Raw genomic sequence first — 23,127 nt, forward strand, 5'->3', positions numbered from 1 at the left:
AGAGAGCACTAAAAACCACACAATTGAATCCTGAGCTACATTTATTCTCTTCTATTGGAATAATTACTCTATCCATATTATCTAAAAGATAAAATACGGAATGAAAGATTCTGTTGTCATATGCCAGTTACTGCAATGCTTGAAATAAAACAATAGGATTCAAATAGAGTTTATTTGGGTCTAAAAACATTTTGCTGGAGGCAGAAATGAGCAACCCATTCTCCCTGATAATGAGCTATTATGCAATTCATTTATCACTTCATCTATGTTGTCATTGGTGTCGCCTCTAAATCTTTAGTGATGTCAAAATAGGATACTGCTATGTAATCTATCTTGTCTGGTAGAAGTTTGAGGAACAATATTGAGACTTTGAAGACAAACAAGTAGGAATGAAAGTCCTATTTAAAAACAAGAATTCAAACAACAGCTTCCAGGGAAATTCTGTTGCACACGCAATCCATGCAAGGAAACACCACAGGATGTGGAATAAGGTGAAAACTTTCTTGGTGCCATATTCCAGTTCTGATCAGGGTCTACTTTGACTGGAGGAAGAGAAAAAGAGGGGTGGCTGTAGATGATGGGGGAAAGCAGATAGGCAAGAATAAAAAATTGTGGCCTTTAAACCAGGATAGATGTGTCAAGACGTCTATTGTATCAGGCATGGTCTTGCATAATTAATTACTACTGCAGATTAGATATCTTGAGGTCTGCTACCAGTAAGAGTCCCTTCTCATTGCAAGGTTCCTGGGACTTGGATGGGGTGGCAGATCTTCTCTGGGGTGCCCCCATATTGTGGAATGTGTTACTCTAAAGTAGGGGTGTCAAACTCAATTTCATTGAGGGCTGCATCAGCATTGCGGTTGCCCTCAGGGGGCTGGGTGGGTGTGGCCAGGGTGGGTGCGGCCTACTGGGTGGGTGCGGATGGAGTGGGTGTGGCCTACTGAGTGGTGTGGCCAGATCTACATTGTTCGCGTCAAGGATGCCTGTGGGGGCCTGGGCAAGAGTGGGACAGATCTGAGGGTCTCTGGCAGAAGAGGGTGGGACCAGGGCAAGTGCCAAGGCATGGTCCACTGAAGGAGCCTCACTGTTCCTCTCAGGCCATGCGGGGGGGCTGGATGGTGGTATGGGCTGCCCGGAGCCCTGGGCAGCAGAGGTCAAATGCCCAGCCTGGCCCTCGAGCACCCGCGGCACCAAGCCCAGCCCCACTTCCCCAAGGGGGTGCCCAGCTGCACTTACCTCCTCCTCAAGGCTGCTGCTGCTGTGCTTGCTCTCCTTAGCCAGGTTGTTCATGATGGATACCAGGGAAAAGTCAGAGGGAGGCCCATTCCCTCTCCATGGGAGGAGACCTGGCTTTGTATCCAAAGCTTCCTTAGCAATAGGATGGGAGACCCCCAGGATAGGCCAGGAGGAGGGGGCAAGGAGATGGTGAAAGGGCAGCAGGCCAGGACTAAGGTAGGACTTCCCTCAGACCCTCCCTGTCCTTCTTTCCTTCCTTCTTTCCTAAGTACAGAGTGGTGGGAAAATATTTGAGATGAGGGACGGAGAAAAACAGCCAAGAAACGCAGCTGGGGAGGTGTCACCTCCCCAGCATGCACTAGGGGGCGGGGCCGATGCGGCAGGGGCTGGTTCCTCGCTATTTCCAGACAGCCTTGTGGAGCTAAGACTGAATGCGTTTCAGCATAGATGGCCACCACAAAATTGTACATTGGCTCCCGGCCAGCCTGGGCCAGGGCCAAGGCAGCAGGGGCTGTTCCCTTACTTTTTCCAGGATGGCTTCGTGGGCTGCATGAAACCACTTTGCAGGCCGCATCTGGCCCCCGGGCCTTGTGTTTGACATGTCTGCTTTAAAGGCTTGGAAGGCATATTCTCTTGTCTTCAAGGTTTGTGAAAACATTGTGTAACCTTTCAATGAGCTTTTGATTTCAGCTGATGGGTAAATGGAACTCCTCTATACCTGAATATTCTTGTTGTATAATTAATTCATTAATTATAAATTTACTATTTCTATATCTTTGGATGGTTTGTTCTCTGTTGTATATTGCCCAAAGTTACAGGATTTGAGCAGTTCAGAAATAGAGCAAATAAATATTTTCCCCATGTTCAATCTTCCTCAGCCCAATGCCTTCAACATGGCCAAAGTTATGGTTCAGCACAACTAAGAATCTGGGAGCTGTAGTGTCTGTACCACTGGAGGAACCCAATGGGAGTTGTCTTTCAACTCCTGAATTGGAATTTGGTATTAAGCAATTCCATGAACTTTAATGGCTTAAGGACTGAAGGATCCCCTAGCCTCCCTTATCTGATTGAAGACTTTGAATAACAACCAATCTCAGCTGCTACATCTATGAACAGATAAAAGCATATGCATACTTTTACCTGGAAGGACTTGCCTTCTTTTTCAGTGACATTATACCATCTCTTCTGTGCAAGCTCAGCATGGAAAAACCATCCATCAACGCACGGTTTCCTTCACTGTGCGACAGGCAGACAAATTTTTCCATTCTACCCATCACTTGTTTTTTTAAAATAAAAAATCCAGCAGCAAAAAAAAAAAAAAAAAAATCATGGCTCTCTTCTCTGCTCCTGTAGTACACCCATCTAATAAATGAGAGAAGAGCCTGAAAGTGCCACAGCATATAGAAGGTGTGAATAACATGCCCCTGTTTTCTCATTTCACGTATGGATCCTACTGGATCTGGCTAGTCTGTCTTGCCTTCCTTTGGGGAGCTGGACCATACAAGGCGTTTTTTGTCCCAAGACTCATTCTGAGGCTGGAAAGTTTCACATCTGCTTGCCAGGTGGAGCAGGCCACCAGGAGCAGCAGGTACAGCCCAGCAGAGGCAACCAGGAAGCAAAGCCCTGGTGCAAACAAACAACAGCTTTACTGTAGCAGAAGGCTGTAGATTGAAAAAAGAATTGCTTCAGCGGCCTCTGAACTGCTGCGCGGGTGATTGATGATCACTGCTGCTGCTGTTTAGGAGGTTGCATACCTGGAGCATAAACATGCGGGTTGTAGACCAAAAGTCACTGAAGAGGAAAGTTGGGGGGGGGGGATGAAAGGGGAAGGTAACAGGTTTGAACCTGCTGACTAAAGCTCAGGTCACTTCCACAGATCCTTGGCCAGAGGTCTGGTCTGGGAAGATGTCCGACTGGAAAAAAACTGGTGCTAAGAAAAAAAAAAAAACAGCCAGGACTAATTTAGGAAGATGGGTATCCTGGTCCATGTGGACATGTTTCTATGGTGGCTATGTTTCTGTGTGGTTCAAGAAGAACAGGCAGGGCACCTAGGGAGATTAGGAAAAGACATTGGATCTGTTCTTCTTGGACATCCAACCATAAGCTGCTTTTTCTGCAGGAGCACAGACATTTTTAGTCCACCCTGACTTATGTATTGGGTATCAGCCTTTTGAGGTATACCAGCTCAAAAAACGGGACAACAGGATTCTGGAAATGTTGTAGGGTGGGATATCAGAATCCTGAAAGCCTGTCAGAGTTTCTCTTTTCCCCTCAATATTATACCAAAATCACAGGGAGACATTTTGAGTGCTTTTCTCACACTTTTTTCTTTCTCAGAACTCGGTAATCTTTTCTGAGACCTCTTCCCCTTTAATGGTTTCCTCATTCCTTTCCCCTTCCCAAGGCCAGATCTTTGTCTCTTCCTACCAAACGTCTTGGGAATTATGGGTGATGGTGCTGCAGCTTCTCTAGGAGGCATCAAGTTGGTGAGCTTTATAGATAAAATATAAGTTTGACAAGAACAACTCCTGAATATGATCTTTGGCAGTTTTAAACAAGGTTAGGTAGCAGCCTATGATGTGTGTGTGTGTGTGTGTGTGTGTGTTAAAAAGAGATTGGTTTCAATGTTGAGCCAAGGGTTATGCTAGTTTCCAGTTGACTCTCACCTCACTCCAAAGCAGGTATAGTATCTGTGACTGTACTACTGTGCCATGTTAAGCTATGATATGGTTTGTTAAGTTCTGTTTAAGCAAGACAGGATTGGCAACTGGTGGCACTTCAGATGTTGCCAAACTACATCTCTCAGTATCATTGGAGAACCATAGTTTTCTCGTTGGCCATGGTTTCTGGGAACTCTAACTCAACAATATGTGTCCTGAAATGCTACTTGTTATTTCTGATTTAGCACGAACCCAGTTTTAATCAGCAAGGCGAATGGTAGCCTGGGGAAAAGTGAGGAAAATTGCCCCAAGCCCTTTTGTGGTTGAGGAAGGCTGTTTTAGAAATGCAAGGAAAGTTTTCTCCCAACATAGAGTGGAGATGACATTAGGAAGTGGTGTGCAATAATCTCTAGCCAAGCTTACTTGATCTGCTGTTTGGATTAGAGAAGCCTTTGAAGTTTTCCTCTTTCCCAGCCAGCAAACCCTCCCTGAAAGCCATTAAACTCAGCTCTGCTGGTGCCAGTCCTATCTGTTCCATCTTGGTTGCTTTTCTCTACTACTACTTACGTTCATGGACCTCCTGCCCTAAGGGGTTGGGGTGGGTGTATATGTGGGGGGTGGAATTGAGCGTGTGAAGGCGTATTGTAAGGAGTCCTTTTGAAGAGAAGGTTTATTTTGGGGAGGAGTTGTAGGAGAGCTTTTATTCCCATGCCATAGAGACCAGGTCATTTCTAGGAAGGCTGTGCATGACAAAGGTTTCTCTGTTTGATCTGCCTTTCTTGGATCCTAGGCTGCACATTTACAGTAGTATAACCACTAACCCCAGCAGGAACAGGAAGTGGAGCAGAAGCATCTCAGGGTGCTCCCTGATGGGCAATGCCATGGCTAGGAATCTTTATTTGGGCTGAGTTTGAGTTAAGGTCCTCTTGTTTTTTCAACACCCTTCCTCCCCAAAAGGCAAAAATTACTTTGGCATGGATTAAATAGTCCATAAATTCTTTAGCTACTGATTATAAGTAGTTGTAAGAGATCCCATTTGGAGTCAGGACCTGGCTCAGGTTTATCGGTCTTTCCTTGACAATGGTTTCTACAAGCCCCATAGCTAAAGATGCTTCTGGCTGAAGATGCTAAAAGAGTATGCAAAAGTTCAATTATTTCCCTGCCCAATTTCTACCTAGGATTGACATGACTTTTTTTCCCCAAAGTACTTATATTAAAGAAGGCATAAGAGATGGAGATTAGATGTCTCATCTTTGTAAAGCCAGTGTGGTGCATGGGTTAATGTGTCAGGCAGAGAACATTCCCTTTCAAATCCTTATTCAGCCGTGAAGCCCAATGGATGATTTAAAATCAGTTTATGTAAATGCTTGCACAACACACTAAACAATGGTTCATAAATCAAACTACATTATGCTTTCAGCCATGTTTTGTTTATTTTTTATTAGCATATTATGCAAAAACATAGTCCTTATTAAGCCAATCTACTTCACAGGGTGGTGGGGAGGATACAATGGAGACACAGGGCAGGGCTGGGGGTAGCAGAAGTCATGTCCCTACCATCAAAACAGGATATGAACCTGAGTGTCAGAATCAGCAGGGATCATGATTTGAGTGGGGGGTAACTGGTGCTCTCTGAGCTTGCTTGTTTTCTTGTACTGATGATGTTACCTAGTTAGGGTAATGAAACGTCTGCAAGAAACAACCAAGCTCAGAGAGCACCAAGGACCCCTCATTTCAACCCCAAGCTACAAATATTGTCCTTTGTTGGCATGGTTTGAGTGCCAGAAATTCATCTTTCGTGGACTTCTTGATTGATGACTTGCATGCCAAATTACAGTACGTGAGCAGATTGTCAGATTTTGGCGATAAGAAAGCTCAGTCAATAGTGGTTGCGCGCACACACACAAATCTCCAGTGGGTGCGGTTGCTCAAGAAGAGTGAAATAGAATTGCATGAATTGCACTTTGAAACTCAGAAGGAACATCTGAGCCAAAAGCCAGATAAAATGTCTTTCACCGGGTATAGAGGTATGTATGTATTGATTGATTGATTGATCCACCAAAAATAAAAGCAGGCTAAAATCAAACAAATAAATGAATGAGAGTGAAAATTACATAGAAGTCTTGTAATACCACCTACCGTAAGTAAAATGTGGGGAATACATACAAATGAAGGTTGTAGAGAGATAGATGCTTATTGACACTTTAACCTTTAAAAGATTGCTGGGTCTTGTTTTAATCAAAATTTGACTAATTAAACATTTCATTTGAGTTTTTTGCACTTTACATCTCTTAGATTAGAGACACTTCCAAATGCGGTAGATAGCTCCTAGCCCAGCCAGTCAAAAGACATTGTGAGGCAAAGATGCCTTTCTTTAATTCTTTAGAAAAGAAAAAAAGTGCAGAAAATAAAGGAGGGTTGCAAACAGAAATCAACAAGCTTCTGTCCATTCTTCCTAGCTGCATGGAAAAGGCAGGACAATTGCTAATAAAAGCCTTATGAGGAAGTACTTTAACTTTGCAGTTTCTGGGGCTCTTGACAGATTAAAAGATAGACTAGAAACTAGAAGTATTGATTGCTAATAGGAGAGAGTTTTTCTGTCTTTTACTGTTTTTTAGACAGATTGCATAATACCATAATAGGTATTGTGATGAATAATTTGATTTTCTTAATGGAAGGATTGGCTAATCTATCACTGTGATTTGTAAACTACCATTTATGGTTTAGCATTCTGTGGAAAGCTGGACACTGAGGCTTATAATATAAGTATATATGTATAACTCCAGCCACAGCAAAGAAACATGGAAGATGTAGCATCTTCCAGAGTTGTATATTTATTGCATAAATCTGATTAATTGGCAAACTGAACTTGGGCCCATGAAAGTATAAATCCAAGCTGAACTTGCAAGAAATCTGTTTTTCAGATGCCATTAAACTCTTCCACTAGTTAAAGGATCCAATTTACTAAGCTTTCAAAGTGGATCCTTTGCCAAGATGGCTAGATAATCTTTTTCACATGAAATAGTGTTAACCTCAACACTGATAATAAAGGCTAACACAGCTTCATAAGCAAATATTTCTTTAGCATTCTTCTTGACAAAGGGATGCTCTTTGGTATGGAACCAAACAAAAATAAATCATGAAAGCCACGTTATTCCCACTTCCTGGTTAATTTTTAAACAGGGCAAAGGAAGGGTTTGCGCTTTCCTATAAGTCTTGCCTTTGAATTGAGAATTCCTCCCCTTACTTTCTGGCTGATCTGGCAGTGTGGAGTAGCACAAGGCAAAACATTGCTGGTTATTCAAATTAGATAGCCTCTAGTCTGTGTTACAAATCCACATGTTTAGGATTGGGAGACCTGACATTAATATAGCTTCCTGGGTTGGGTTGCAAATGAAGCCCTGGCAGTATGAATGGAAGTGAGTAAACTGCAGAAACGTGGTGTGGAAAGATTATCTCCCTCCAGCTTCCCGCTCAGTGTTTTAGGGATGGGGTTGATGATTAGCTACAAAAGGAATAAGAATAGTTTTCCTCCTCCCTCCCTGTTGGTCTCTTCCTCCTCCTTCCCCTCTGTAGTCAGGGCTGGATCTAAAGAAATGCTGGTCTTTAGAATATTTGACTGCACACAAATGCAGTATGATAATTCAGCATCTCCAGAAGAAGGCCAAAGAACAATTTCTGGATTGCAACCCGCACCATAAATACTGTATATTTCCAGGCCAACCGACTGTTTGTATACTCAAGCCAGCAACTTTGGTAGAACTTGATTTAAGTCAGGACTAGCCTCAGGTATCCAGCTGATTCGGATGCAAGTGCTCTCTAATCCACAAATCTTAATAAACATGCCAGCAGGATGTTTGCTGCTTTCGCTCTTTGCTGTGCTCTGGTTAGAGAGATGCACTGTAATCATATCAATTACTGAAATGCCCAGCTAGAGAGAGAATTTTGAATTGTCCGGTGGCGGTATATCTGTCTGATCTTCCTTCTCCCCACTTTCTGGAAGGAATAGCCAGTATGTGGATTTCTGGAAGGATCTGTGCTGGTTGCCCAACACTTGGTGTGTCAGAATAACGGGGACGCGATCTCTCCGCCTCCCCTTCTTCTTGTGGATAATTATGAGAGCAAAGAGGAGCCAGAAGCGTCTTGAGCTTCAGAGAAGGAAAATGCAGGCTTAAGTGCATAGAAAGCTAGACGTTTGCTTGCTACAGTTCTGTTTAAAAATCTGGCTTACTAGACGTTTCCAATCTCTTTGCATGTTGATGTTATTGGTCATCACAATTTGTTCATTGGCGTGCTATTACACATGCCAGCAAGAGTCTGAAAATGGGAGTGGGTGGTACCAGCTTTTTAAAGTAACTGGTTGTTTAAAAGGGCATGCGGATGCCTTAACTCAAAACCTAGCATCCCTCTTCCCTGAAAGAGGGTCCTTGCACCTCGAAAATGGCTTCCAAAATCATCAGAATGTCAATCATACCGGAAAGGGCCCCCTTTACCTTTCTTTTTGCTGGCTTTAACTCAGACCAGATCCATCTCTCCCTTGTCAGCACTTCCCCCCCCTCCCCACCAGCCCCTTTGATCTATGCCATGTCATACTTTATGAATGATCTCACCATTCCTGGACCCAGAGATGGGGAGCTCCCTCCCTGACTCTGCCTCTTCTCTTGCTAACCCTGGTGGCAAGGGAACCCACTGCCTCTGAGCATGTGTAATGTGCTGCTGAGGGCGTGACCTCTCCTGTGCAGAAAGCTTCCCACTACGAAGCGCTACTTCGGATACTGGCCTCTGGCCTCTTCCTTCCCAGTGCGGGAAAGTTACGGATTTTCCGCCCAACCTGGCTGGGCTTGGGCGTGGGGAAGATGAGAGCGGACCGGGTGCGTGTGTGTGGGGGGGGGGGGAGTCCTTGGCCGGAGGAAGGCGAGGGAGGAGGGGGCGCACGCCACGAGCTTTCTCACTGAGATACCTCCCCCTCGCCGGACTCAAGCCCCCCCGCCGCCGCCGTCGCTGCCCCTCGCTCGCTTTTCTCTTCGGCTGACTCTTCCCCTCCCTCCTGTCTTTCTTGTCCTGCAGGGATCCCAGCTGAGTCTCAGCCGAACCGGGCAAAGGCGCGAGAGCCGCGGGAAGCGCACCATGCCTGGGATGCGATTGCTCCTCCGCCTGGCTCTCCTCTGCGGCTACACGCAGCTCCTGGCCGAAGCCAGCTCTTGGTGGTGAGTGGGGTCGGATTCTTCTCTTCTCTTCTCTTCTCTTCTCTTCTCTTCTCTTCTCTTCTCTTCCCTTCCCTTCCCTTCCCCTCTTTCTTTCTTTCTTTCTTTCTTTCTTTCTTTCTTTCTTTCTTTCTTTCTTTCTTTCTTTCTTTCTTTCTTTCTCTTTCTTTCGCGTTCTCTCTCACACACTTTCTCTCTTTCTTTCTTTCTCTCTTTCTTTCTTTCTCTCTTTCTTTCTTTCCCTCCCTTGGTCCCTTCTTTTTTTCTCTTTTTTCTTTTCTTTTCTCTTTTCTCTTCTCTTCTTCTTCTCTTTTCTCCTGGTGGTGGTGGTGGTGGTGGTGGTGGTGGAAGAAAGACCCAAGTCCCAAAAGGGGATGCCGACATCCTGGGGAGTGGGGGGGGAGGAGAAAATGAGGCTCTCTAAAAAGTGCTTTTCTCTACTTTTCTCAGTTGAAAGAAATCCGAGCTGCACGCCGGGGGTCCAATCAGTGTCTTGCCCTTTTGAAGCATTGCCGTTTATAAAATGAAATAACTGATTGTGCGTTTCTTTCCCTCTGGAGAATGAGGCACTCCCAAAACCTCGATCTCCCCCTCCCTCTCCACTTCTTGGAGCACCCTGCCACCACCTTCCTATTGATTCTAGGGAATCTCTTACATGCCCCCAAAATAAGAGGCAACAGTTTAGTGGTAACTTGCTTTGGAGCAGATTCACTGGCTGCTGGACTGTAGCCTGGGAAGAAGCTTCCCAAAGCTCACAGTCAAAGCCGGCTTTCCCTGAATGGTATGACAGGCCCTCAACTTGTGCGAAAGATCCTTAGCTGAGAGTTAATTCAGCTACTTAGTTCCAGGACAAAGCTCTATTTAATTATCCATCTCATGGTGAAGCTGATGTGATTCAATAAAGATGAACCAGTTAGGCACTTATGTGGTTGTCCTTAAATACGGAAATCTTAGCTTCCTCACTCCTGACCATTCTGTTGGTGTTTGGAAAGGTCTACGTCTTTATGCCCTGGTTCTGCTGAGAGACAAAGTCTTACCACTCAAAAGTGACTGCCAAAGGCATTTCTTGACAATGTTTTCCTCATTCCAGGTCACTGGCTATGAATCCAATCCAGAGACCCGAGATCTACATCATTGGAGCCCAGCCAGTGTGTAGCCAGCTACCAGGGCTGTCCCCAGGCCAGAGAAAGTTGTGCCAACTATACCAGGAACACATGATGTACATTGGTGAGGGGGCTAAGAACGCCATCAAAGAGTGTCAATTCCAATTCAGGCAGAGGCGATGGAACTGCAGCACAGTGGACAACACATCTGTCTTTGGCAGAGTCATGAGCATTGGTAAGTGAAGGAAAAAGTGAGGAGGCAAAGGACACTGATGGCCATTCTGAGGTTCATGGAAGGTTTGCCTGAAGGCATCTGAGGTGGAATGGCTTGGAGGCACAGAGAACAAAGCCAGAAGGATGTAGAACTGTAAGGACAAAAAAACAGCAAACTCTGGTTGGAAAATATTTTAGAAGGAAGTAGCAAAGCTAGATGGAAAGTGGCAGATACTTAACCGTGATGACAAGAGACACTCAGAAAACTAAATTGTACACAGATGAGAAGTGGATTGCAAGTAATGTTGCATAAGAGCATGGAGATTCAAAAGTCAAGTGAAACCAGTTGGAATGAAAGTGGTTTCTGAAGCAGGAAGCAGAGAAATAGACCGAGCGCAGGGATGAAGTAGAGCAATTTGGGTGGCATTCCTGTGAAAATAGAACAGCTGTCAAGGTAGAGGTAGCATAAATAGTGAGTAGAGACGGAAAATCTGCCCTAAGAGTAAGAGGCTAAGTTTTCATGCAGAGCTTGAATGAATTAGACTCATCAAAATGAGCACTCCTGGGGACAGATAAATCCCTAATTTAATCTCTAATTAAATCATGCAATGCCAAATTGAACTGTTGTTTCATTAGAGTCTCAGACTTTGCTTGATGTTCTCCAGATGTGAGGAATTGCAAACCCCACCTCCCCCAAAAGCAGGTCTCTGTTGCTGTAAAAGAGGTATAAAAGATGCAGTATTAAAAATTATGGGTCAACCCACCTTGTTAGATTCAAGAATTAGTGAAAGTTCATTGATCTCTTGTGCCCGGCCATGATCATTTCCACGAGTGTTGAAGGTGGTGTGTTTTAAATAAGGAACTATTTTGTTTGAAATGGCTTAAACACTTGCTTTCTCACTTGTTTCAGTTGTGTAGAACAACTACTTTTGCTTTCTGTCAAGAGTCTTAAGAAATTTAAATGATGGAAGGAAAAGTTGTAGTAAGAATGAAGTCAGCTAATAGGAGACTTCTAGTGATAACATGCATATTCCTAAAAAAATGCATGGTTGTCTCTTGAGGGTAACTTGAGGGCACCTTCTTATCTTTATCAGCATGATGCATTTGTTTGCATACTATCTAAATCACTTTTCATGACCATAATCTTCCCAATCTGAGCAATGTTCTTATCTATTGCTAACTTGAAGAGCTCTCAGAAAGCATTAATTACTGAGTAATTAAAAGTTTACTACAGCCTTTTAAAATGAGATGGGCTGGAGAATATACTGATGAAGATATACTGGTAGATTTGATTTCTACATGGGTAGCAAAAATGCACTTTGTACTTGGTTTTGAGGCACACTGTTGCCCGAGCATTCCAAGGCTTAGCCACAGTATATTAAATTTTGTTTTCACAGTTAGGATTGGGCTTTGTCTACTTCACTTTAATTCACCATAAATTTTAAAAAAAGCTCCTGGAAAGAGGGAGCGTGTCAGAAATTCCTTGTGTTTCTTATACTGGGATTGTCTTAAGGATAAACACGTGGGGGCAACAGGTTGAAAGAAAGAAAAAAGTTGTAGTAGTGGGAAAGCCACATATGGGGATAAAGCATTAAGCTTACATATGTAGGCTTTGCTCTATTTTTCCATAACAAAAACTGGCATTGAGGAATCGCCTGGTTCATTGTTTCTGGTGTTGCCTCAGGTGAAGTAGGGGGTCATCAGACTATGAAAGAAAGGTTGGCATCAGAGTGTATTCTGAGTAGCTGAGTCACTTTCTCCCAACCTGTTAAATCCCCTCCAGACGAGTGGACCTCAACTAACAGAATTTCCAACTAGCAGGGGCATTGTTGAGCAACTTGGGAATTGTTCTTGTATCAGAAGGAGAAGGCTTAGCTCTGCGAGGTCCTTTTTTGGCAAAATTGGAGCAAGAAGATAAAAAGGGGGTAACAAAGTGCAATGCCTAGGAATGAAATTAGTAAACCTAATCTTTTTCTGAACTCCCTTCTTTTTTCCTCTCTACTGCTGGAATGGTTAATCTAGCCCAGGGGTAGGCAACCTTGGCTCTTTGATGACTCCTGGACTTCAACTCCCAGAATTCCTGAGCCAGCCATGCTGAGGGGAAAGGGAGAGGTCTCCAAGCTGAGCCATGCTGGCTGAGGAATTCTGGGAGTTGAAGTCCACCAGTCATAAAAGAGCCACAGTTGCCTACCCCTGGTCTAGCCAAAAAAACAATTACAATCTCACCTGAGAACCTGCCTTACTGGGAAATACCTTTTTTGGAAGCCTTCTGATTGAGGGTTCCTTGGTGCTCTTTGAGCTTGGTTGTCTTCCTGCAGATATTTCATTACCCAAACTAGGTAACATCAGCAGCGCTGATGATGTTACCTGGTTTGGGTGATGAAACATCTGCAACAAAACAGCCAAGCTCAGAGAGCACCAAGGACCCCCCTCATTTCAATCCTGAGCTATATTCTCCTTCATTGGAATAGTCTGATTGATCCTGCCCTGTTCCCTTTCCCCAATGGAAAAATACCCTGGCTTGCAGCCCTGGGCAGGAAGGAGGAGGCAGCCCCGATAACTACCTTGCTATTTGCCTTCTCCATGCTGGTGCGTCTCCAGGAAAGGCAGCAGGAAGTCTAGCCCTATCCACTACCTTGAGACTTCCCCAGGGTGCCAACTGCTAAGTGGCAAAAGACACTCATTGACAGGTCATTGCAGAATTTGAATTGAGGTGTGAGCTGGATATATTGTTCTCAGTCCTTTTGAAATGCAACTCTCCCCTGGTAAGAAATGGAGAATTCGGGGCTGAGGTTTGATGTGTAAGGATAATAAAAACAAGGTGTTAAAATGCAGCTCCCTCTTTTTCCCCTGCTTCTCAAAGTAAGAAGCCCCTTTAATGGATTCCCTTAGAAATTCACTTCATTATTCAGGGCTATTGTATCTCAGTTTGATTAATTGTAGCACATTACTCAATCCAGAGCTGGCGCTAATGTGAAGCAGAAAAAGGTAACTACCCAAAGCAGCTGATTTGGAGCTTAATAAAAGGTCAACAAGTAAATAGATATACGATATGTTTACATCTGTTGTTTTTGCACTGTTGTCTCAAGGAGGAGTACGACTTTGGATATTCAGTCTGCACTTTGACTTCGTGTATATGTGTATGGGGGTATGCAGACAATTGCAATGTTGTTTATATTGTGAGTTGTAAATGATTAGAGCTGTGGTACAATGGATAAAGTTACAATGCTAAGTGTAGCGACTAAGAAGTAAACTTAAGTAAACACAGAGAGATTCACATTGGATTAGGTAAGTTTAGGACTTATTAAATGTATCCTTCCCATAGGGGTAATTTAAATTCAAAACCTCCTATGTGCAGAATGTAGATAACACTGAAAAAAATGACCCTTTTCTATGGTCTATCCTGCCATAAAAACATTCACAAGTGAATGTTATGTATGTTTATTTGGAAGTAAATTCCATTGCTCTTAGTAAGTGCAACCTAGAAGATGGAGTGGTAAAAGGGCGGCATTTCTTTAGGGTCTATTAAGGGTTGTAGAGAGTCATGTTGGGCAGAGTTAACACCAGTAGCAGGTGGAGCCAGAGCCAGAAGATGAACCCACCATATGCTTTTTTTGTTCTTTCCTGCTGAGCAGGGATCAGATTGCTCCTGGTGGAGGACTGAACTCAGTGGACCACACAGTTTAGGAGCCTCCCCCCCCCCCAAACTCTTCAGCTCATCAACCTCTTCATGAAGTTTCAGATTGTTCATAGTTCTCTCTCTCTCTCTCTCTCTCTCTCTCTCTCTCTCTCTCTCTCTCTCTCTCTCTCTTATTTGTAATTTAATACTGCTTTAATAGTACTATGTTAAGTTTGTTGTTCTACTACAGCAACAACAATGGATAGTCCCATTCACCATTGACTACTTTGGAGAATCCTGGTTTAGAATCTGGGCTGAAGGCCATAAAAATTAGATTGAGACGTAGTGTGCAATGGGTTGAATTAAAACTTGACAATTACTGTTAAAAGCAAAATCCCCTCCCCCTCAAAAATTGGCTTATTTACCAATATTCAAGTCATCCTGCTTAGCTTCTGAGCCAAACAAATTTACAACTTTTCTGTTAAAATGTGCATCTTTCCCCTTTTGTCATTATTGGTATATGCACATCCCATACTTCTATGTCGGATGGTTGGTTGATGAGACAATTTTGTATTGTACTTTAGGTCCCAAATCTGCCCCTTATAGTGCAAGTGCTTCAAAGTCGCCCTGCCTCTACAGCCTAATGTTATTTCGACAGAGATTTTAGGGGTGAAAAAAATGGTCAAAGCCACGATTTTCATAATTTTTTAAAATCAATGTTTGTCCCCAAAGATTAATTCAGAAGTAACTCTTGAGGGGAGGACATATAAAGTCAAAAGAAGCTTGCCTAAATCCTGTCCATGTTCCCTGTTTCGTAAAGGACTACAGATTTACTCTAGAAGTGTTACATGCACAAAATTAAATGTAGTTAGTCTCATTAATAGTTTTCTTCAACAGCTTTCCCACAGTTACATATTCTCTATACCAGTGGTTCTCAACCTTTGGGTCAGGACCCCATTTGGGGTCGAACGACCATTTCACGGGGGTCGCCAAACAACGCAGTCCGCCATTTCCCCCCCCCCTTTTCCTTAGCTATGCTACTCCCTTTTATTCTATTGGCTTTTGAAAGCCAATAGAATAGACTCTCTTGAATAGAGTCTAATTCTGTTGGCCTTCAAAAGCCAATAGGAATTGTCCAGGCTATCTCTGCCCTGCTGAGCCCGCCAAAAGTCCCATTCTGCAAACGGTGCTGCACCAGTTGAGTAGTCCTCGACTTACGACCGGTTGGAGGTCGCGGCATTAAAAAGGTTGAGAACCACTGCTCTACACTGTAAAAGTTGCATGCTTTCATTCTGCTGAGTCCTTTGGAGGAGATCCATGCTCTTAGAGCCCCAGGTTGGCAGGGACACCCATCTTCCCTCTTTCTTCCTCACATCCACTGCCATTTTTTCTCCCTGAACTAGTATGCACATCACACTTAGCTTTATTGTGGCTTAGTTCGTTTTTTTTTATAAAGCATTGTGTAAACCCAGCTGTTATGGTTTATAAACCATGTTGGAGCAATCCCTGCCCTGGTGTGATATGTGAACTCAGCTTTTCTCTTTTGGACATCCCATTCCACCACCACCACCCCATCCCCATTGTTCTTTTTTACTTCCTTCCCACCCAGCACGATGCTGGAGAAGAGACAAATTGCTCTTTCCAGAGATCTGTACTAATTGTTTGCAGAGGGCTTTTGAAATTAGTTTGAGGATGAAATTAGACCGGTTGCCCACTCTGTTTGGCTGTTCTACCTGCTTAATTGCTATAAGAGCATAAATCTTCAGAAGAACTTTGCTGCATCAGATTGTTGGTCTGATTGCTTTGGTCTGCATTCTCCTCCTAGCAGTAGCCATCTGGGAAACTGATGGTACATCTCCTTACCAGTTGATGATCCCTCAGAGTCAGCTATTTTGAAGCTTATGGTCACTTCATGAGCAACTGCTTGAAACCGAAGTTTCAAGGATCACTGAAATATTCTTTGGAATAGATTTTTTTTTTTACTCAAGAATTAGATAAAACCACAAGATGGAAGCAGGTAGTTTTATGTGTTTTAGCTGTTACAGGAGTTCTTGTTTGACCAGACATGTGTGATGATGCCAATAGCTGGACAGATGCATGCAACATTGATTGAAATAGTGCTCGTGCCATTCTTTGCAAAACAAATCTAGTAAGAATTCCCATATGTCCCCCCCCAAAAGAATATAAGGGAATGGCTGTTCTAATGGAATCAAGAAACTGCCAGTCTCTTTACTGCCAATTCCCCCCATAGGTTTGAAAATCTTGACCTCTTACGACAGTGGTGGCAAACTTATGGCACATGTGCCAGAGGCGGCACTCGGAGCCCTCTCTGTGGGCACACATGCCTTTGCCCCAGCCTTGCTTCTCCCATGACCCCCTCCTCACCAGCAGCCCCCCTGGAGGAGAGTTGCCCCCGAGTGTGGCCCACACGGAGCAGTGCAGCCAAGGACATGGCAGTCAGGCAGTGTAGACAAGACTCTGCCCTCATGCCCCATCCCGCACAGTTGATGCTGTGGGGCGTGGATGCCATGGCGCTGCTGGGCTGTCTGGGCAATCTGCGGCGGGCCCTGGAGTGGTGAGTGGCCCTGCGGGCAGGCAGGGTGGGGGATGGGGTGTGGGTGGGGCAGGGGCAGGGGCGGGGCAAGGGGGTGGAGCAGGGGTGGGGCCAGTTTTTGGGCACTCGGTCTCTAAAAGGTTCGCCATCACTGTCTTAGGAGGACAATTTGAGAGGCTGCCTTCTTATGGTTCTATAAGTTAGTAAGAGGATCCTATAGTAGGTACCCTGAAAGTTCAGAATACAGGTAGTCCTCGACTTACGACCACAATTGACCCCAACGTTTCTGTTGCTAAGTGAAACATTTGTTAAGTGAATTTTGCTCCATTTTACGACCTTTGTTGCCACAGTAATTGCTAAGTTAGTATCATGGTTGTTGAGTGAATCTGGCTTCCCCGTTGACTTTGCTTGTCAGAAGAGTGCAAAAGATGATCACATGACCCCATAACATTGCAACCATCATAAATATGAGTCAGTTGCCAAGCGTCCAAATTTTGATCACGTTACCACGAGGATGCTGCAATGATTGTAAGTGTGAAAAAGGACCATAAGTCACTTTTTTTACTGCCATTGTAATTTTGAACAGTCACTAAATAAACTGTTGTACGCTGAGGACTATCTGTACATAATAAAAATCTTTGCTAATTATGGCTGTTTCAATACATTATTGTGGAGGCATCTCCATGCATTAAAAGAACATATTCTGAGATGTATTTAGAGTTAGCTGTATGTGTGAATTCGAAGTACTTGTAAGATGCTTGTTAATTGCAATTACTGGAGTGAAATGTGGTGCATCTGGGCAGGATGGGAACAGCCAGGATTTATATCAGGCTGAGCATGTTGATATCAGATAGATTACAAATTATGAAGAAAACACAAGTGAGGGATCTGGTTTAAGAAACAGGGGGTTGGACTTGATGACCTCCAAGGTCCCTTCCAACTTTATTATTATTATTATTATTATTATTATTATTATTATTATTATTATTATGGATCATCGCATAGTCAGCCAGATGTTCAGACTGGATTTGGCATTTTGTCTACCTATCGAGTCCTTACCCAGGACCTGGGGTAGGCAGATGTGGATGTTTGATGGTATTACAGATATCGTTGCAGGATGGAAGCAGTTCCTAGTTGTTGTTGTTGTTGTTGTTGTTATTATATCTCTGTAAGCTGGAGAGAGAAACTATGAAGAGATGAGCCACAGTGGAATTAAATGCATTGACTTTTTCCCCCCACCCAAGTTCCACTGTTATTTAACAGCAACATGTTCAGTTTCCCAGCCTGAAACTTACAGGGTTTCTCTAGGCCAGGGGTATCAAACTGCGACCGGTTTTACCGCACCCACCCCATTGCCGGCAATGCAAAAAGAGTTGCAATATGTCGTGTCACGAGGTGGCGAGTTTGACACCTGTGCTCTAGGCAGTCATTGCCATTCTGTTTATCAGCTAACCACTCAGGGTTCCTGTGAGCATAGAATATGAAGGAGAGAACATTGCACATAATATTGAATAAAATATATCAATGAAATAGTACTGAATATTAAAAAAATACTAGTGTAAGCTGGATGCCCCTTCCTCACTTTTTTTGTGATTATGGCAAATATGGCTTTAAGTAGATCTAGTTGCGGCTGGCCCACTTAGTTTAGTTTCATGTGAATCTGAGGAGTCACTAAATATCAGGAGGGTAAGAATATATTTATTCTGTGTAAAGGATTAGCTTTGTAAGGTTATTGAGAAAGACCAAGAAAAGTCTTTGCCATTTTTTTTCAGTCATCGAGGCAATCTGTCAAGTAAGTAGAGATTTTTGCTACTACTTCATAGTATTCTTTTTGTCTTCATGGGGCTGGTTTGGAATCTTAGTCTTGCTTCAATCACTGAACCCTATCTATGTTTGTTGGCAGTGGGTTTTCTGAGTTCTAGCTATCCTAACTAGCACCGCTAATGTGAAGTTTGATAGGAGTTTCAACATCAAATTTCATATTCTTGCAGTGCATCTATAACTTAGTTGAGATTGTTGTTAGGTGCCAATTTGTTATACTTGTTAAAGATAATTATCAGTTATTTTGTACACAGTGTTACAATCTGATAGCAGTAGCACTTAGACTTATATACCGCTACACAGTGCTTGAAAACCATCTCTAAGCAGTTTACAGAGTCAGCATATTGTCCCCCAACAATCCGGGTCCTCGTTTTACTGACCTCGGAAGGCGGAGTCAACCTTGTAAGATTCGAACTGCTGAACTGATCCTAATGTAATATTTTCAACCCAGTAACTGGAAATCACATGTTAGAAATAGTTTGCCAGGTTTGGATAAACCATAATTATCTGAATGTATTATAAACTACAGTTGACTAAATTCACACAGGGTAATAAACCAAAGCTAAATAAATTAGAATGATATGTAAACGAAATGGAATAACTCTCCACAGTTATCCAAAAGGGATAGGCAGATATTGAGAGTTCCCCATGTTGTGGTGACCCCCAACCACTTATACATCACCGGGTGCCAGGGGCGTGGCCAAAGGGGGAAAAAAATGACGGACAGCCTTGTTTGGTGACCCCCGTGAAATGGTCGTTCGACCCCAAATGGGGTCCCGACCCACAGGTTGAGAACCACTGTTCTATATGGATTCAGCAGGTTACAATGCTAGTCAACCTTGGGTGATCTCAGAAGCTAAGCAGGTCTACCATAAATATAGCACTTGGATTGGAATCCCAGAGTTGAACATTAGCACCGGAAGTAAAAAATATATATATCTGTGTCTGTAATACTGCCAACAAGGTTGAATTGCTGCAGTCACTAAGAGTTAAACACAACTTGAGGGCATCTTTTCCATTTTAAACAAAAAATATCATTCATCATTTGGAGCTTCTGACTTGGATCAGTCATGACATTTGCTATAGCTACTGGCAGTTTCCGATTTCTGCCTATTCCATCTGCATCATGTGACAAAACCTCAAAGATAAAATTCTGTCCCTGTTCTAACATCCTCCTCCCATATTGTACAATCCATAAGCAAAATAAATTGGCACAAGGAACTCTTATTCCTGAGAGCAATCTCTCAAGAGCTTCCTTGGATGCTAGAGAGGGCATTTTATTATACCTTTTTACCATCTTGGAAATCTTTTGGTTCCCCCAAATCTGTTGGTAACTGCTTCATATCTGTAACTGATTCAGTTTTGACTTCCAACAACAGCTATTTAGAAACAAAGCATCTATGTTGCAAATAGAACATGACTCCTGCTTTCTCTTCTTATATTTCTAACTTTCCCTTGCATCTATACACCCTGGCTCCATAATCCTGAAAGAAATTTGAAAATAGAAAGCAACCTTTCTTCAGCTGTTAACATTAAATAGTGGAGATTTTGTAGATCGTTATTAGTTATGCAGTCACACCCCTCAAGATATAAATGTGAGTTGGAATCATCATCTTCTTCTTCTTCTTCTTCTTCTTCTTCTTCTTCTTCTTCTTCTTCTTCTTCTTCTTCTTCTTCTTCTTCTTCTTCTTCTTCTTCTTCCTCTCTCTCTCTCTCTCTCTCTCTCAAACACACACACACACACAATCATACAGTACACAGAATTCAGAAAGATATTTTTATCCATTCAGCATTCCTGAAAGGCAGGTTTAATTGTGAATGATTTGCCTCTTATTATCTATGAATGTTGCTGCTGAGCCAGGTTTTATATCTACCAGTAATGTTTCCCAATTAAGTGCAACCTTTTCACTATTGTATCATATTGCTTTCATTAGCGCAATCCTATACACTTACTGTTTGGGAGGAAGTTCCATGGAATGTACTGGGCCTATTCCTATATCATCTTTTGGAAGTTAGTCTCATTCTAGTGTGCAGAAATTGCATTGCACTGGTTTGGCTGAAACATGTCCATCATCAGTCTTGTTTCCCACTCGTATATTTTCTTTCTTTCTAATCTCTTTAAGTACTAAGGAAAATGTTTTTGTCTTATATAGTTATATACAGTAGTTTTATCATTATTCTATTAGATATATGGATTAAAATGAATGGAAGGTTTATTTAACTCCAGTTCAGTCATTTGTTTTATTCAGGGGAAAGGTCATCTCAATTCATTTATCTCTTTGGTAGTCACAATTCCCAAAAGTCTGAGTATGGATGTCTTTTCAGAGAGGAATGGTACCGTGATAATACTCTGAGGATTGGTGGATGTAACAGATGGTACCTTTCTTTTCAAAGTACCAGTCTAACTGTTGTTAGCACAAAACCAAGGAGAACTGAAGGTTGTTTTTGTATTGGAAGAAACTGAAGTAATTATGGGAGGAGAGATGAAATATGTTTGAGCTATAAGTGACATGTGGAATTTGATAGAACAATCTTCCCAATCTGACTCCTTCCAGTTATTTTGAATCTAGAATTCCCTGTCCAAAATGGCATAGTCCTCAGCTTACAACCATAATTGAGCTCAACTTTTCTGTTGCTAATTTAGTTATTTGTTAAGTGAGTTTTGCCCCATTTTATGACCTTTCTTGCCACAGTTGTTAAGTGAATCACTGCAGTAACACAGTGGTTAGGTGAATCTGGCTTCCCCATTGACTCTGCGTGTCAGAAGATTGCAAAAACTGTTCAAGTGACCACAGGACACTGCAACTGTCATAAATGTGAATCAGTTGCCCAAGCGTCTGAATTTTGATCATTGTGATCGCGAGGATGCTGCAACTGTCATAAGTGCGAAAAATGGGCAAGTCACTTTTTTCAGTGCCATTATAACTTCGAACAGTCACTAAATGAACTGTTGTAAGTCAAGTTCTATTTAGAATACATTTGTAATTTCTACAATCCTAGAGGGACCCACATTGGGAAAGGCTATGTTTCCAGTAGAGACCAAAAGGATCACTAACGTTTGTGACTTCGATGATCTCTTCTCTTTCCCTCAGGTAGCCGAGAAACTGCCTTCGCGTATGCTGTCAGTGCTGCAGGAGTTGTGAACGCCATCAGCCGCGCCTGCCGTGAAGGAGAGCTTTCCACTTGTGGCTGCAGCCGGACAGCCCGACCCAAGGACCTGCCCCGGGACTGGCTTTGGGGTGGGTGTGGGGACAATGTGGAATATGGCTACCGGTTTGCCAAAGAGTTTGTGGATGCCAGAGAAAGGGAGAGGAACTATGCCAAGGGATCAGAAGAGCAGGCCCGTATACTTATGAACCTGCAGAACAACGAGGCAGGGCGCAGGGTAAGATAATTTTAATTCTCATCTATTTCTCCGTAGATTAACTTTCCCACCTCTGTGCTCCTAGATGTATTTTACTAAAATTCCCTTTGGCCCATCCATTAGAGCCATTGAATGCTATGGCTTATTCCATTGTTATCTTTTCATTGGTTATTTTAGGAGAGAAAAGAAACAGAATTAGGAAGCTGTTTGTTCCAGTTCCCTTCATCCTATCCCATGGGGAGGAAGTTATGCATTTAAGTTTCAAGGGAGGCTAAAACATGTGAATAATGGTTGCAGGAATTGGGTATGGATAGTCCGGTGAAAAGGACAACTAGGGGTGACATGATAGCAGTGTTCCAATATTTGAAGGGCTGCCACAAAGAAGAGGGAGTCAACCTATTCTCCAAAGCACCAGAAGGCAAGACAAGAAACAATGGATGGAAACTAATCAAGGAGAGAAGCAACCTGGAATTAAGGAGAAACTTCCTAGCAGTGAGGACAATTAACCAATAAAAAGCTTTTTAAAAAGATTAAAAAGAGTCTTGACGTCCACTTGTCTGTAATGCTATAGGGTTTCCTGCTTGAGTGTAGGGTTGAACTATAAAACCTCCAAGGTCCCTTCCAGCTCTATTCTGTAAATAAATAAAAATCTCAGTTGAGAATGCTAGGCTAGGATTTGCTAACACTGGCATCTTCAACCCTTTAGCAGCATTTTTGATCCCCAGTATGATCTCTCTTCCTGTTCTCACCACGCTGCAGAAACTATAGTTTCTGGAATGATGGACAACAAGACTTACTGTCCCATTCTGTTTTCAAGGAATGTCATCCATCAGGGATTGGAGAAGGGATTGTCTCAGTTATAGACACAATCCTGACCCCATCTCTGCTCCACTGCACTCAGAGCTTCAATGTCTAGCTTTATTGCCCTGTTTGTTTATCTTTGACTGTTATCTCAGCTTGCCCTTTCCCTCCCCTCTGTCTCTTTCTCCACTTGATTTCCGTTTTTTGCCTTCTTTCCCATTAGCCTGAACCTTATTGTTCCAAGGGGCTTTTAGGCTTTGGCAGACATGCTGCATTATTTATCTACACAACATGTAACAGGCCTCCAGCATCAGTCACTCCCAATACCATTGAAGCTGGGAAGAAGTTTGATTGATAAACTGTGTAGTAATTCTTTACAAATTCGCTTGAGATTATATCTCTTATGAGAGAAGAACCCAAAAGGAATCTGAGGTAGAGAGTAACAGAAGGGCTGACAAAAGCAAATCCTTTTGCCAGATCCTTGCAACTTGATACAAAGGGTTGTCTTTTCGAGTGCAAATGTCTTAGCTGCCTCTGGCGCCTCAGCTCTTG

At 43.0% G+C, this 23,127-nt stretch overlaps 1 protein-coding gene across 4 annotated transcripts in view; it reads left to right on the plus strand.

Moving 5' to 3' along the window:
- Positions 1 to 23,127, plus strand: part of WNT5B (Wnt family member 5B) — a 125,016-nt gene that overhangs the window by 93,765 nt on the left and 8,124 nt on the right. For 3 of the 4 annotated variants that reach the window (XM_039357781.1, XM_039357536.1, XM_039357613.1), the window contains exons 2-4: positions 8,964 to 9,103; positions 10,191 to 10,438; positions 21,503 to 21,795. In XM_039357781.1, coding sequence (XP_039213715.1) covers positions 8,964 to 9,103; positions 10,191 to 10,438; positions 21,503 to 21,795 — 681 coding nt within the window. Of the gene's footprint in view, positions 1 to 8,178; positions 8,768 to 8,963; positions 9,104 to 10,190; positions 10,439 to 21,502; positions 21,796 to 23,127 lie in introns of those variants that run through there. The other variant, XM_039357701.1, reaches the window with a different exon arrangement.

The sequence above is a fragment of the Crotalus tigris genome, unplaced genomic scaffold, assembly GCF_016545835.1.
Source record: "Crotalus tigris isolate CLP2741 ecotype Arizona unplaced genomic scaffold, ASM1654583v1 scf7180000017541.2806704, whole genome shotgun sequence".
Classification (NCBI taxonomy): Eukaryota; Metazoa; Chordata; class Lepidosauria; order Squamata; family Viperidae; genus Crotalus; species Crotalus tigris.